The 13,934-nt window shown below is 40.0% G+C and overlaps 1 protein-coding gene across 1 annotated transcript; it reads right to left on the bottom strand.

The window, feature by feature from the left end:
- Window positions 1–146: 146 nt before the first annotated feature.
- LOC139970506 (uncharacterized) lies at window positions 147–8,711 on the bottom strand. Its single transcript, XM_071976270.1, has 6 exons — window positions 8,664–8,711; window positions 7,857–7,886; window positions 6,654–6,797; window positions 4,130–5,696; window positions 1,614–2,161; window positions 147–170 (listed from the first exon to the last, which is right to left on the bottom strand). The coding sequence occupies exons 1-6, from the start codon at window positions 8,709–8,711 to the stop codon at window positions 147–149; spliced, it is 2,361 nt and encodes a 786-aa protein (XP_071832371.1).
- Between the last annotated feature and the right edge of the window lie 5,223 nt (window positions 8,712–13,934).

Raw genomic sequence — 13,934 nt, 5'->3', positions numbered from 1 at the left:
ATGCACGTTTCTGGCTTTATGTACATTACACAAAATGAAACTCGTTTCAACCTCTAGGTGCTGTTTTTTCTGCATTATTTAAAGTAGCATACCTTGTGAGGATACTCACATCATAAAATCAGGCACAAACTATCCAGGTATACTTATTAAAACCACATCTCGAGAGCATGCTGGATGAGGAAGATAACAAATATTCAACATATTCATTTCACGGCAGTGCATTGCATGATGGGAAATATTCGTTTCACATTAAATTTGTTGATCAAAGCTTTTGTTTTTCTGTATTTTCTAGACACACACGTAAATGGCACGTGTAAACACTTGGGTGTCTGTTTTTTTTTTTTAAGTTTACTAAATCTAACCTGACACGGGGTGTTGTAAAATTCCGATGTCAAATAATGCATAACATTTAAGAAACAGCAAACATTTTGGTCGTATTTTTTGTGATATTATACCATGTAATAACCGTGCAGAAAGATGAATGAGGATGGAGGGCCCAAAGCAGTCCAAAAATGAAATAAATGCAGAATGTAAACCACCTCCATAAATTCTACGATCTTCTTTTTTCCATCGTTATTATTCCTCGCAAAGAACTATAGTCTTTGAAGATAGCTAAGATAGATACTTTGTGAAAAGAGAAAAGCAAATTACCATAAACATTATACTAGCATGAAGAAAACCTTCTTAAACATGTTTTCCTACCCACCCTGCAGGTTAGACCAGTAAACCGGTCTTAACTGAAGTCCTGCCTATAAGACAGCTGATATTTGCAGACCTCAATTGTAGCTTTTAATACGGTTTCTCTTAGTGTAATTTTCGATCTTAAAAATAAAGTTAATTTTACAGTAGAAATACACAGGACTTAAATGATTAATTCAGCGTGTTTACATGTACGATGCTTGTTGCAAAGTTGACATCAGAGTAAACAAGGTACTATATAGACCAAATAAGGTTAAACAATTTTGCCATTAAATTACCGTCATAATCGAATGTAAGGGATATTATTGTTTTGTTTTAGTTACATTTGGGATAATCAAATCGGATGTTTTTCTTTCAGTTACATACGCTGGCCACACATACAACACACTACAAGGGGTTGCTCCCGTATACATAGCGCAGATGCTTAGTTTATATTTTGACCTCTTATGTATTGATCATGGAAGCTCCTAACTACGGGAAAGTATTGTTGTCGCTATGCGTCGTCTCTCGTAAGGTATATCATTCCATTTGACGTCTTTATTCAAACCCGTTGCGCTTTCGGCAAAGAGGCAAGTAAATACGCCGCAGTCACTCATGTTTCCTTGTTTGGCTGCGTCAGTTTTCATTCGAAAACACCATTCACCTAGATTAAGAGATCTCTCAGTATTTGCGATCAATAAAAATTGTTTGATATGGTCGAGGTGTGTTTTGTTGTTCGTATCATTAAGAGAATCGTAGTAGACAACCTCGCGCTGAATGTTATCCACCACCACTAAAGTCCAATGAGAAACAGAATTTATGGGAATTAATAAGAAATCTTGCTGAAATATATCGGAATTGCTACACCACCTATAAGCTTTGTCGTACCCATCGTTCAACAGGCTAGAAAAAAAGAATGTTGAGAAGGGGAATACCTTTGTGTTTAAAGATTTCTGCGCTGCCTCTGATAAAAGATTATGATAAAAGTTAATGATATTGTCGTTTAACCACCCGTCCGGCTCCATCAGCAACTTCAAGTCGTTCACCATAACGTTAATGCCAAATCCCCTGGTCACGGGTCGTCGTTGTGGGTCAAATAGGTCTTCGGCTTCCTCGTCCTCCGTCGTCAAATCGATAATATCATCGGCACGATCTATATTTTTCTCAATGTTTTCCGTTGATCGATCCTGCTCAATAACAGGTGAGCGATTGTCATGTTTACCTTCTTTAGTTATCTGTGAATGTCCAGTGGTATGGTCAGATGTGCTAGTAGGGTTGGATACTTTCTCGTGGTACATGTCGTCCTTGGTCTGGGTTTTGCGCGTTTGTGTGACGAAACTTGATTTAGACAATGTTGGAGTCGTCGGTGAATTTTGTGTGTCAACATTGTCAACCTTTTCGTATACACATATGTATGCGTTATTAGCTGTTACTGTATGCAATGTCGACCCCAGGCTTGTATTGTCGTCTGCCACTGCCCATCCTGTCGAAGTTTTAAACAATGTTTGGTAATGTCCAGTACCAGTACTCTCACCAATGTGTTGAACCACAGTAGACAAAGCATACACGGTGCATATCTTAGTAGGGATAACTAAATACTCTTCAATCTCTACAAAGCTACTGTCCTTTAATATTTGTTTACTTTTGCTATCGTAGTTATAACGTAGCAAGTGGACTATGAGCACTGGAGGTATTACGGTTAAAGACCTACTGATATCAAAAGTTTTATTTTTTTTACAGATATCACAATTGATAAAAGCAGAATCAGCGTTAAAATTGCAACAAATCAAGTCACTCATTGTGGTGTCGAATCTTGTGTTAGATATGGCTACCTGAAACATACAACCTGTTTCCTTTTTGATCTTTACACTACTGCACGACCTACACTTTGAATTCGTTTCCATCGTAAAAAGGATTTTGTCTGTCATACGCAAATGCGAGAGTAGTTGTATTGGTCCCTTAAGGAAAAATTCGCTGGCATCACACTGCGTACCTCTTTCAAAATCGCACAATGCGCACATAACTTTAAGAGTATGGATCATTTCGCTATCACTTACAACCCTGCCGTGAAATAAGCTTCTCGATATATCTAGCAAAGTGTTAAGTCGCGAGTCACTCACGGATAAGGTACTTTCCCGGAAACATCTGTCTATGCTGCCAATACGAATAAATGACTGCAAAACTGAACTGAACCAGCAGTTATTTTCTAGATTTTGAAGCGGGGTGAACATAAGAACAACGTTGTCATATATGTTGTGACATTCGCTTGCCATGTCTCCACCTGTATATTCATTAATATTAACATTAGAAAGCACATTTCGTTCTTCATGAACGTTCTTATGGGGTGATTTTTGATATACTGAACCCTGTGAATGTGATCTTTTTCGCGACCATTTTTCACGTATTAAGTTGGTGTTGCGTTTATCAGCTGACTTATAGAAGTGTTTTACTGCATCTGAAAAAATAATTTCTAATCCACGAGAGTCTTTTGTTAATTCCTCGACAAGTTCGTCTATGCGATGAAATTTTCGTTTCCCTAACTGTATTTGTTTTAAAACCCCCATACGTTGCTCCGAATGAGCTATAGACCGTGGAAACGAAATGCTGCTTGGTTGTCCATTTGCAACCTGCCATTTATGAAGAGAACTTGGTAGCATATCTGACCAAAGTGGTGCAGATGGAAGCAGGATTCTCTGTATCTCTTTTAGGAAAGTTACACAAAAGTAGGAGTTATGGTCGTCTCCAGTAGGTACTCCGGTGTAGTGACTGTTTCTGCAATCGAGGCGACCTTTCTCTATAACTTTACTAAAATGTTCAGTGAAAGGGGAATTCATACGGGAAAGGAATGCATCTTCTGACAAATTAGTGCTGTTACTGTCAGAGGCAAAGTCGGTGTGACCTACAAAGAGGGGAGATAGTTCGTCTTTCTGTCCATTACCTTCTATGGATAAAGCTGTTATTCTTTGGTGTAATCTCTTTAAGCAAGACGATACTAGGGGTGACGCGCATTGGGACGAAAGAACAACAGAAATATCATAAACAATACATGCGAATGCTTCCAGGGAGCACGCATTAACCAGTAAGCTCAAGCAAAACATTCCAAAACGGTAGTGTTTTTTGTAATGTTTTTTGGTTAAATCTTTGCAATTTTTCATAAAGTGACCAATACATGCATGCGGTAAGGTTTTGTTACAGTCTTCGTGTGTTAATTTGCCATTCAAAATACTCCATGCACGGTTTAGGAACTGTTTGTAAGTTTCGTTGTTGAAAACATGCATGGCAGCCAATAAGAATACCCATGCCCTATCACTGTTGATTTGTACAGGGGTTGATATGCTACCATGCCCAAATAAAAGCTTTTCTTTATGTCTAAAAACGTTTAACCAATTCATAATGACAGGTAGACTTTGATCTTCGGATAATAGTATGGACACCGGCAAGGTTGACTTACCCTTTGTTAAATTTCTAACAGACAACTCATAATACAAAATTTGCTTTTTACCATGGCCTCTGTCCAACACCCCACCGGTCGCATCCCAGAATACTACGTCTGTTTTACACATATCGTGCCATACCCTTAGTCCTCCTTCCGTGAAACATATTATATACATCGGACTAACAGATATTTGTTGGATGAAGCCGGGAACCCTACCACGATGGTTATATTTTAAACAGTACTTCTGCTGCTTTTTTAGAAGACTTTTGATTTCGTCTTCATCATCACGTTCCTTAGACCTACTCTCACTTGAAATTTTCTGCATGACAGACAGCGTCCTGCCACAGTCGTTTCTGTTACCCGATGCTATAACTTCTGAAGATTTAGAAGACAGATTCCGTAAAAGAACTTTCATTGGCTTCACACCCATGGAGAGGGTCTTTCCCGCTAATCTCCTATCTAAGCCCCTAATTGGCCGAGCATGGATGTCGTACATGCTGTGCTTCATGTTTCCATTGAAGTTCACCGTGCATGAATAGTTTCTATCCATGGAAATGAGTACGCTTACGGAACAATCTGCAAATTTGCAATACCCCTTGGCCCGGAATATCGTTTCACTAGTGTTATTGTCTATAAGATAATGGTACTTAAACATGATTACACAATAAGGGTTTATTTTAGACATACCATCTACGAAATACTTTTGCCATTCCCCTGTGGGAAGACACCTACCGCGTCTTTTACTTAATACTGTATTACAAGTGTCTGCATTGATTGAAAATGTTCCCTTCTTGGGAAACTGCTTAATAACGTAGTCATCATTATTTGCTTGTGATCCAGACAACACACTTAACGTCTTATTTGATACACGGCTGGCAACCTCTGTACTTTCATTCTTACATGAATCGGTATTTGTATCATTACATTCATGGCTGGATTTGGCGGTAGTAGGTTGCGGATGTACTATTTCACTCGAGTTCAAGTTTTCTTTCAACTTAACGCCATCTTTATCATGGTGCAGCTGAAATACATACTTTCCGTTGTTACACTTACCAATACCGCAATAAAATGTTACATTAAAACCAGACTTTACCGTTGAAGGAATACGCATACAGCTGTAATGGTACCATTCATCACATTGCTTGCAATGGATGTACTGTCGTTTGTTATCATAATACGTTTGACAAGTGCAATACTTTCTTTTCATATTAATGTCGACCCAATTACTTGAAAATCTTACTGGCTTACGTTTCCTCTTTTCCCTTGGTTTCGTTCTTGTTGCTCCTTCTCCCGATTCTACCAGTAATCGTATGTTTCCTCTGTTATTACACCATATGCTCCGGAGGACCTTCACTGACCTCTTGAGATTTTTTGTCGACCAGCCCAGCTCCATAACGACACTCTCCCAGAAAGCTTTTGATGGTGATGAGGTAACCGTCACCTTTTTTCTCACTGACGAAATTGCGGCAGAGATCTTGGCATACTCGGTACACGCAGGTCGTCCTCGCTTGTGAGCACCGCCCTTTAGCTGAGAGAAATCCCTTGTCGGTGATCGTTCCAGGAAATGTTCGTGTGTCTCTTTCTATAAAAGGATAAATTGTATCGCAGGTTATTTATCATTTCGGTTCTTGTTTCGTACCACATTCGCATGACTACACAGCAGCTTCACTTAAATGCACACATTGTAATAAATGATAACTGAAAATCAGGTAAATACTGCTTTCAGGCCGATAGTATACGGTCATTTCTTCTCCCCTTCAGGCTTCAGGGCGTAATAGACGTAATAAAAAGAATATTTCAGTGGGATTTGAAAGCAGCTTCTAATTGTAACGCTGCCTTCGTCCTCGGATGTTATGCTGATACATGCAGTGAATTCACCTTTACTTTCGGAGAAAGATAAAGAAGGGATAGGGCATATTCCTCTGGGCCGAAAACATGCAGGGTTAGGGTATGGATTGAAGCTGAAACACTTAATACCAGAACCGGTTCTCTGTGCTTGCATCTGTTTATGTACTAGTACGTACAACGTGAAATATGTTACAAACACTGAATGTGCACCCGGGACCTTGGTGGAGAGCATGGCTCGCGCCGCTATAAATTTGCGCCGTGACCTTGACGGGGCACTCTATAACCAGCGCCGATATAAACTTAGCGGCTCACATTGACTCGCGCCGCTATATATGACCTTGCGCCGCGCACCGACTAGCAACGCCATGATCGTGGCGGCGCACAATCACAGCTCAGAATTCAGGCGATCAAATAGCCAGTACAGCAGAGGGAAGAGAGGGGGAACCACGCGACAACCACGCTAGCCTAACCGACGCGCCCTTCTTCACTACAACTCACCTCCCGCACCCAAAACACTGATCCAAATGTATTTCCAATTGCAAAAGCCAATGAAAGGTCTAAAAATTTCATTCAAAACGAAGCGTTATCTTTATGGTAGTGAACTGACTCTAGCCACGCGTTGATAATCAAAGTTTGGTAAAAGAACCTCGTTGGGAAACCACTAGCATTCAATTGATAAAAAAATGCTCACCGGACGTTCGTCGCCATGATTCTGAGTTGGCCGTTTGAAGCGAATTGGCGTTGTATTAAACCCACTTGCCGTAATTGCGTGGTTCCATTGGACCTCCAAGCAATCTTCCTTTCCACCAGTGCGTTCTCCCATTTCCGTCGTTACCTGGTATGAGAAAGTTGAGTATAGGTCGATACATAAACAACCACACATATTACATTTACATATATACATATATATATATATATATATATATATATATATATATATATATATATATATATATATATATATATATATATATTCGCATTTCAAAGTAGTTGATATTCACTCTTTGCAAAGGAGTGACTATTGAAATAAGCCAATCAAATGGTAATGTCGCTCACCATTTCTTGGAGTTAAGGATCAACCTTTTTTTTTTCTTTCGAATGCACGAGGTATATGCCTTTAAGTCATTTTTTTACTATACTTTGCCTCTCCTTGTTCTTGAAATTTGTACGCAGTACATGACAAATAGTGCGAGATGTTGTTCAGTTGGTGGTGTATTTTAACGGAAAATTTACCATTAGGCTGGACACTATATGCACATTAGAACATGGGCTACTTGTTTTGAGGTATAATGCCTGTGTCAAATGTTATGCCTATAAATATAGTGAGCCAGAAGTTAAAGCAGCTAAGGTCCAGGAATTTCGTTTTCATGAACAATTTGCTAATGACTTTTATTTTACTGGCAAGATTCAAAATAACAAGCTGTCGCAGAGACATCAGTAAGCAGATATGGTATATGTGCCACTTTAAGAAAAGATCAATATATATCACGTTAACTTCACTATACGGGACAACAATATTAGGTCCATATGGCTGTCATATTCTAGCATTACAAAATTTCTATCATATTCTAGCATTACAAAATACTTCAGGTTCTTGGCGACTACGTTGCGTTAGATAGTGTAAAACCGCCTATACACCCCATTTCATCTCAACAGTGAGTAATACTGTATAGAAACCAATCATAGCCTTAAAGGAATACCAATTATACAAAACCAAGATTTTAACATCAGTCAATACAACAAGGTATAACCACTTTCAATAATTAATTCACAAGGGAATACAAATATTGGCAGAAACTATAACTAATCTAAACTATGTACTATGAAGGAAAAACTGAATGACTGATTACAACAAGTATGTTAATGATCCTATTCAGCAGATAAATCAACTTACGCAAAGATATGCGGCATGAACTTCTAACCCCTAAAAGGGAATATGGTAAGAGAGTTACAAACACATACACACAGCGTATGGTCAAGTTAGTGCAATACAAAACTTCAGAATCATTAATTGTGTTTGTTATAAGCCTTCTTCACTCTGTATCATTGTAGGATATCTTTAATAGGCCAAATTGACGTTATATTTGTCAACTAAAGAGTTCCACAGAATTATAAATATAAAAACCTGTCCATTTTACACACAATTAACACATTTAAAACTGGGCAATGATTTTAAAGTACTTTCTCCTTTCAGGTTGGCCTATAGACATGTAGCTAATATCTCAATATATATATATATATATATATATATATATATATATATACATATACATGTATATGTGGGTGTGTGTGTGTGTGTGTGTAGATATAGCAGCAGTAACTATATTCGTTCATTTAAAAGTAAAATAGGGCCTATATATATATAGAACAACGACATTTCAGATGAATTATAATTTGTACAACTTTTGCGATTGGGCGCTCCCAATCTACGAAAAGCACGTATCTCCTATGAAACCAGTTAACTTTAAACATTCCTTACTAAGACCAATTAAAGGCAAAAACTAGCTACCAATTGATATCAGGTTTATTAAATGCATTTCTCTGCGCATTCCGTATGGGATTTTTCACGTAATGATATAGACATGATAAAGTAAGAAGATGGAAATAACATAAAATGAAAGCCACGATTTGCTCTGATTACTTACGGATATGTAGGAGGTTATTTTTTCTTCCTGTTGCTTGATAAGTCATCCCATCATACCTCTACATCCTCGTCATCTGGCGTTTGGTATCGCACTTTCGTTAACATTGGATTTATTCATTAACAACTAAAATATCGAATAGAAACGGCTTGCTCCGCTAGGGGAAAGTGCTTCCCTATTACTGACCACATCTATTTTAAGTATTTAGTGTTGCACTATCTGTTCATTGAGCCATAGGGGGCGCTGCCGGAATCCGCTGCTGCTGATAGTAGACCCCCTTCGATTGTCATGAAATGTCGTGAACATGGAAGAACAATGTCCTTTACGTTCATTTATGATGGTCATTTGCTGGCACAAAAATTATCACGGGGTTAAATTGAGCAATTAATGGGGGTTGTAATTTTTGCTGTTTTCGCTCTTTAGTGTAGTATTTTGCATTGAGCCGATGAGGGCGCTGCCGGAATCCGCTGCTGCTGATAGTAGACCCCCTTCGATTGTCATGAAAAGTCATGAAAACGAAAGAATAATGTCCCCTACATTCATTTATGATGGTCATTTGAAGGCACAAAAATTATCACGGGGCTAAATTGTGCAATTAATGAGGGTTGCCATTATGGCTGTTTTCGCTGTTTAGTGTAGTATTTTTCCAAGTAGCCGGTGAGGGCGCTGCCGGAATCCGCCTGCTGCTGATAGTAGACCCCCTTCGATTGTCATAAAAAGTCATGAAAATGAAAGAATAATGTCCCCTACATCCATTTATGATGGTCATTTGCTGGCACAAAAATTATCACGGGGTTAAATTGAGCAATTAATGGGGGTTGTCATTTTTGCTGTTTTCGCTCTTTAGTGTAGTATTTTGCATTGAGCCGATGAGGGCGCTGCCGGAATCCGCCTGCTGCTGATAGTAGACCCCCTTCGATTGTCATGAAATGTCGTGAACATGGAAGAATAGTGTCCCCTACATATATTGAGGGTGGTCATTTGCTGGCACAAAAATTATCACGGGGTTAAATTGAGCAATTAATGGGGTTGTCATTTTGGCTGTTTTCGCTCTTTAGTGTAGTATTTTGCATTGAGCCGATGAGGGCGCTGCCGGAATCCGCCTGCTGCTGATAGTAGACCCCCTTCGATTGTCATAAAAAGTCATGAAAACGAAAGAATAATGTCCTTTACATTCATTTATGATGGTCATTTGATGGCACAAAAATTATCACGGGGTGAAATTTGAGCAATTAATGGGGGTTGTCATTTTTGCTGTTTTCGCTCTTTAGTGTAGTATTTTGCATTGAGCCGGTGAGGGCGCTGCCGGAATCCGCCTGCTGCTGATAGTAGACCCCCTTCGATTGTCATGAAATGTCGTGAACATGGAAGAACAATGTCCTTTACGTTCATTTATGATGGTCATTTGATGGCACAAAAATTATTACGGGGCTAAATTGAGCAATTAATGAGGGTTGCCATTATGGCTGTTTTCGCTGTTTAGTGTAGTATTTTGCAAGTAGCCGGTGAGGGCGCTGCCGGAATCCGCCTGCTGCTGATAGTAGACCCCCTTCGATTGTCATAAAAAGTCATGAAAATGAAAGAATAGTGTCCCCTACATCCATTTATGATGGTCATTTGCTGGCACAAAAATTATCACGGGGTTAAATTGAGCAATTAATGGGGGTTGTCATTTTTGCTGTTTTCGCTCTTTAGTGTAGTATTTTGCAAGTAGCCGATGAGGGCGCTGCCGGAATCCGCCTGCTGCTGATAGTAGACCCCCTTCGATTGTCATGAAATGTCGTGAACATGGAAGAATAGTGTCCCCTACATATATTGAGGGTGGTCATTTGCTGGCACAAAAATTATCACGGGGTTAAATTGAGCAATTAATGGGGGTTGTCATTTTTGCTGTTTTCGCTCTTTAGTGTAGTATTTTGCATTGAGCCGATGAGGGCGCTGCCGGAATCCGCCTGCTGCTGATAGTAGACCCCCTTCGATTGTCATAAAAAGTCATGAAAACGAAAGAATAATGTCCTTTACATTCATTTATGATGGTCATTTGATGGCACAAAAATTATCACGGGGTGAAATTTGAGCAATTAATGGGGGTTGTCATTTTTGCTGTTTTCGCTCTTTAGTGTAGTATTTTGCATTGAGCCGGTGAGGGCGCTGCCGGAATCCGCCTGCTGCTGATAGTAGACCCCCTTCGATTGTCATGAAATGTCGTGAACATGGAAGAACAATGTCCTTTACGTTCATTTATGATGGTCATTTGATGGCACAAAAATTATTACGGGGCTAAATTGAGTAATTAATGAGGGTTGCCATTATGGCTGTTTTCGCTCTTTAGTGTAGTATTTTGCATTGAGCCGATGAGGGCGCTGCCGGAATCCGCTTGCTGCTGATAGTAGACCCCCTTCGATTGTCATGAAAAGTCATGAAAATGAAAGAATAGTGTCCCCTACATCCATTTATGATGGTCATTTGCTGGCACAAAAATTATCACGGGGTTAAATTGAGCAATTAATGGTGGTTGTCATTTTTGCTGTTTTCGCTCTTTAGTGTAGTATTTTGCATTGAGCCGATGAGGGCGCTGCCGGAATCCGCCTGCTGCTGATAGTAGACCCCCTTCGATTGTCATGAAATGTCGTGAACATGGAAGAATAGTGTCCCCTACATATATTGAGGGTGGTCATTTGCTGGCACAAAAATTATCACGGGGTTAAATTGAGCAATTAATGGGGGTTGTCATTTTTGCTGTTTTCGCTCTTTAGTGTAGTATTTTGCATTGAGCCGATGAGGGCGCTGCCGGAATCCGCCTGCTGCTGATAGTAGACCCCCTTCGATTGTCATAAAAAGTCATGAAAATGAAAGAATAGTGTCCCCTACATCCATTTATGATGGTCATTTGCTGGCACAAAAATTATCACGGGGTTAAATTGAGCAATTAATGGGGGTTGTCATTTTTGCTGTTTTCGCTCTTTAGTGTAGTATTTTGCATTGAGCCGATGAGGGCGCTGCCGGAATCCGCCTGCTGCTGATAGTAGACCCCCTTCGATTGTCATAAAAAGTCATGAAAACGAAAGAATAATGTCCTTTACATTCATTTATGATGGTCATTTGATGGCACAAAAATTATCACGGGGTGAAATTTGAGCAATTAATGGGGGTTGTCATTTTTTGCTGTTTTCGCTCTTTAGTGTAGTATTTTGCATTGAGCCGATGAGGGCGCTGCCGGAATCCGCCTGCTGCTGATAGTAGACCCCCTTCGATTGTCATAAAAAGTCATGAAAACGAAAGAATAATGTCCTTTACATTCATTTATGATGGTCATTTGATGGCACAAAAATTATCACGGGGTGAAATTTGAGCAATTAATGGGGGTTGTCATTTTTGCTGTTTTCGCTCTTTAGTGTAGTATTTTGCATTGAGCCGGTGAGGGCGCTGCCGGAATCCGCCTGCTGCTGATAGTAGACCCCCTTCGATTGTCATGAAATGTCGTGAACATGGAAGAACAATGTCCTTTACGTTCATTTATGATGGTCATTTGATGGCACAAAAATTATTACGGGGCTAAATTGAGCAATTAATGAGGGTTGCCATTATGGCTGTTTTCGCTGTTTAGTGTAGTATTTTGCAAGTAGCCGGTGAGGGCGCTGCCGGAATCCGCCTGCTGCTGATAGTAGACCCCCTTCGATTGTCATAAAAAGTCATGAAAATGAAAGAATAATGTCCCCTACATCCATTTATGATGGTCATTTGCTGGCACAAAAATTATCACGGGGTTAAATTGAGCAATTAATGGGGGTTGTCATTTTTGCTGTTTTCGCTCTTTAGTGTAGTATTTTGCATTGAGCCGATGAGGGCGCTGCCGGAATCCGCCTGCTGCTGATAGTAGACCCCCTTCGATTGTCATGAAATGTCGTGAACATGGAAGAATAGTGTCCCCTACATATATTGAGGGTGGTCATTTGCTGGCACAAAAATTATCACGGGGTTAAATTGAGCAATTAATGGGGTTGTCATTTTGGCTGTTTTCGCTCTTTAGTGTAGTATTTTGCATTGAGCCGATGAGGGCGCTGCCGGAATCCGCCTGCTGCTGATAGTAGACCCCCTTCGATTGTCATAAAAAGTCATGAAAACGAAAGAATAATGTCCTTTACATTCATTTATGATGGTCATTTGATGGCACAAAAATTATCACGGGGTGAAATTTGAGCAATTAATGGGGGTTGTCATTTTTGCTGTTTTCGCTCTTTAGTGTAGTATTTTGCATTGAGCCGGTGAGGGCGCTGCCGGAATCCGCCTGCTGCTGATAGTAGACCCCCTTCGATTGTCATGAAATGTCGTGAACATGGAAGAACAATGTCCTTTACGTTCATTTATGATGGTCATTTGATGGCACAAAAATTATTACGGGGCTAAATTGAGCAATTAATGAGGGTTGCCATTATGGCTGTTTTCGCTGTTTAGTGTAGTATTTTGCAAGTAGCCGGTGAGGGCGCTGCCGGAATCCGCCTGCTGCTGATAGTAGACCCCCTTCGATTGTCATAAAAAGTCATGAAAATGAAAGAATAGTGTCCCCTACATCCATTTATGATGGTCATTTGCTGGCACAAAAATTATCACGGGGTTAAATTGAGCAATTAATGGGGGTTGTCATTTTTGCTGTTTTCGCTCTTTAGTGTAGTATTTTGCAAGTAGCCGATGAGGGCGCTGCCGGAATCCGCCTGCTGCTGATAGTAGACCCCCTTCGATTGTCATGAAATGTCGTGAACATGGAAGAATAGTGTCCCCTACATATATTGAGGGTGGTCATTTGCTGGCACAAAAATTATCACGGGGTTAAATTGAGCAATTAATGGGGGTTGTCATTTTTGCTGTTTTCGCTCTTTAGTGTAGTATTTTGCATTGAGCCGATGAGGGCGCTGCCGGAATCCGCCTGCTGCTGATAGTAGACCCCCTTCGATTGTCATAAAAAGTCATGAAAACGAAAGAATAATGTCCTTTACATTCATTTATGATGGTCATTTGATGGCACAAAAATTATCACGGGGTGAAATTTGAGCAATTAATTGGGGTTGTCATTTTTGCTGTTTTCGCTCTTTAGTGTAGTATTTTGCATTGAGCCGGTGAGGGCGCTGCCGGAATCCGCCTGCTGCTGATAGTAGACCCCCTTCGATTGTCATGAAATGTCGTGAACATGGAAGAACAATGTCCTTTACGTTCATTTATGATGGTCATTTGATGGCACAAAAATTATTACGGGGCTAAATTGAGCAATAAATGAGGGTTGCCATTATGGCTGTTTTCGCTCTTTAGTGTAGTATTTTGCATTGAGCCGATGA

This window comes from Apostichopus japonicus, chromosome 8 (genome assembly GCF_037975245.1).
Source record: "Apostichopus japonicus isolate 1M-3 chromosome 8, ASM3797524v1, whole genome shotgun sequence".
In the NCBI taxonomy this organism is placed as follows: Eukaryota; Metazoa; Echinodermata; class Holothuroidea; order Aspidochirotida; family Stichopodidae; genus Apostichopus; species Apostichopus japonicus.
Note: the sequence above shows the minus strand (reverse complement) of the source record. Positions and strands in the feature narration are given on the sequence as shown.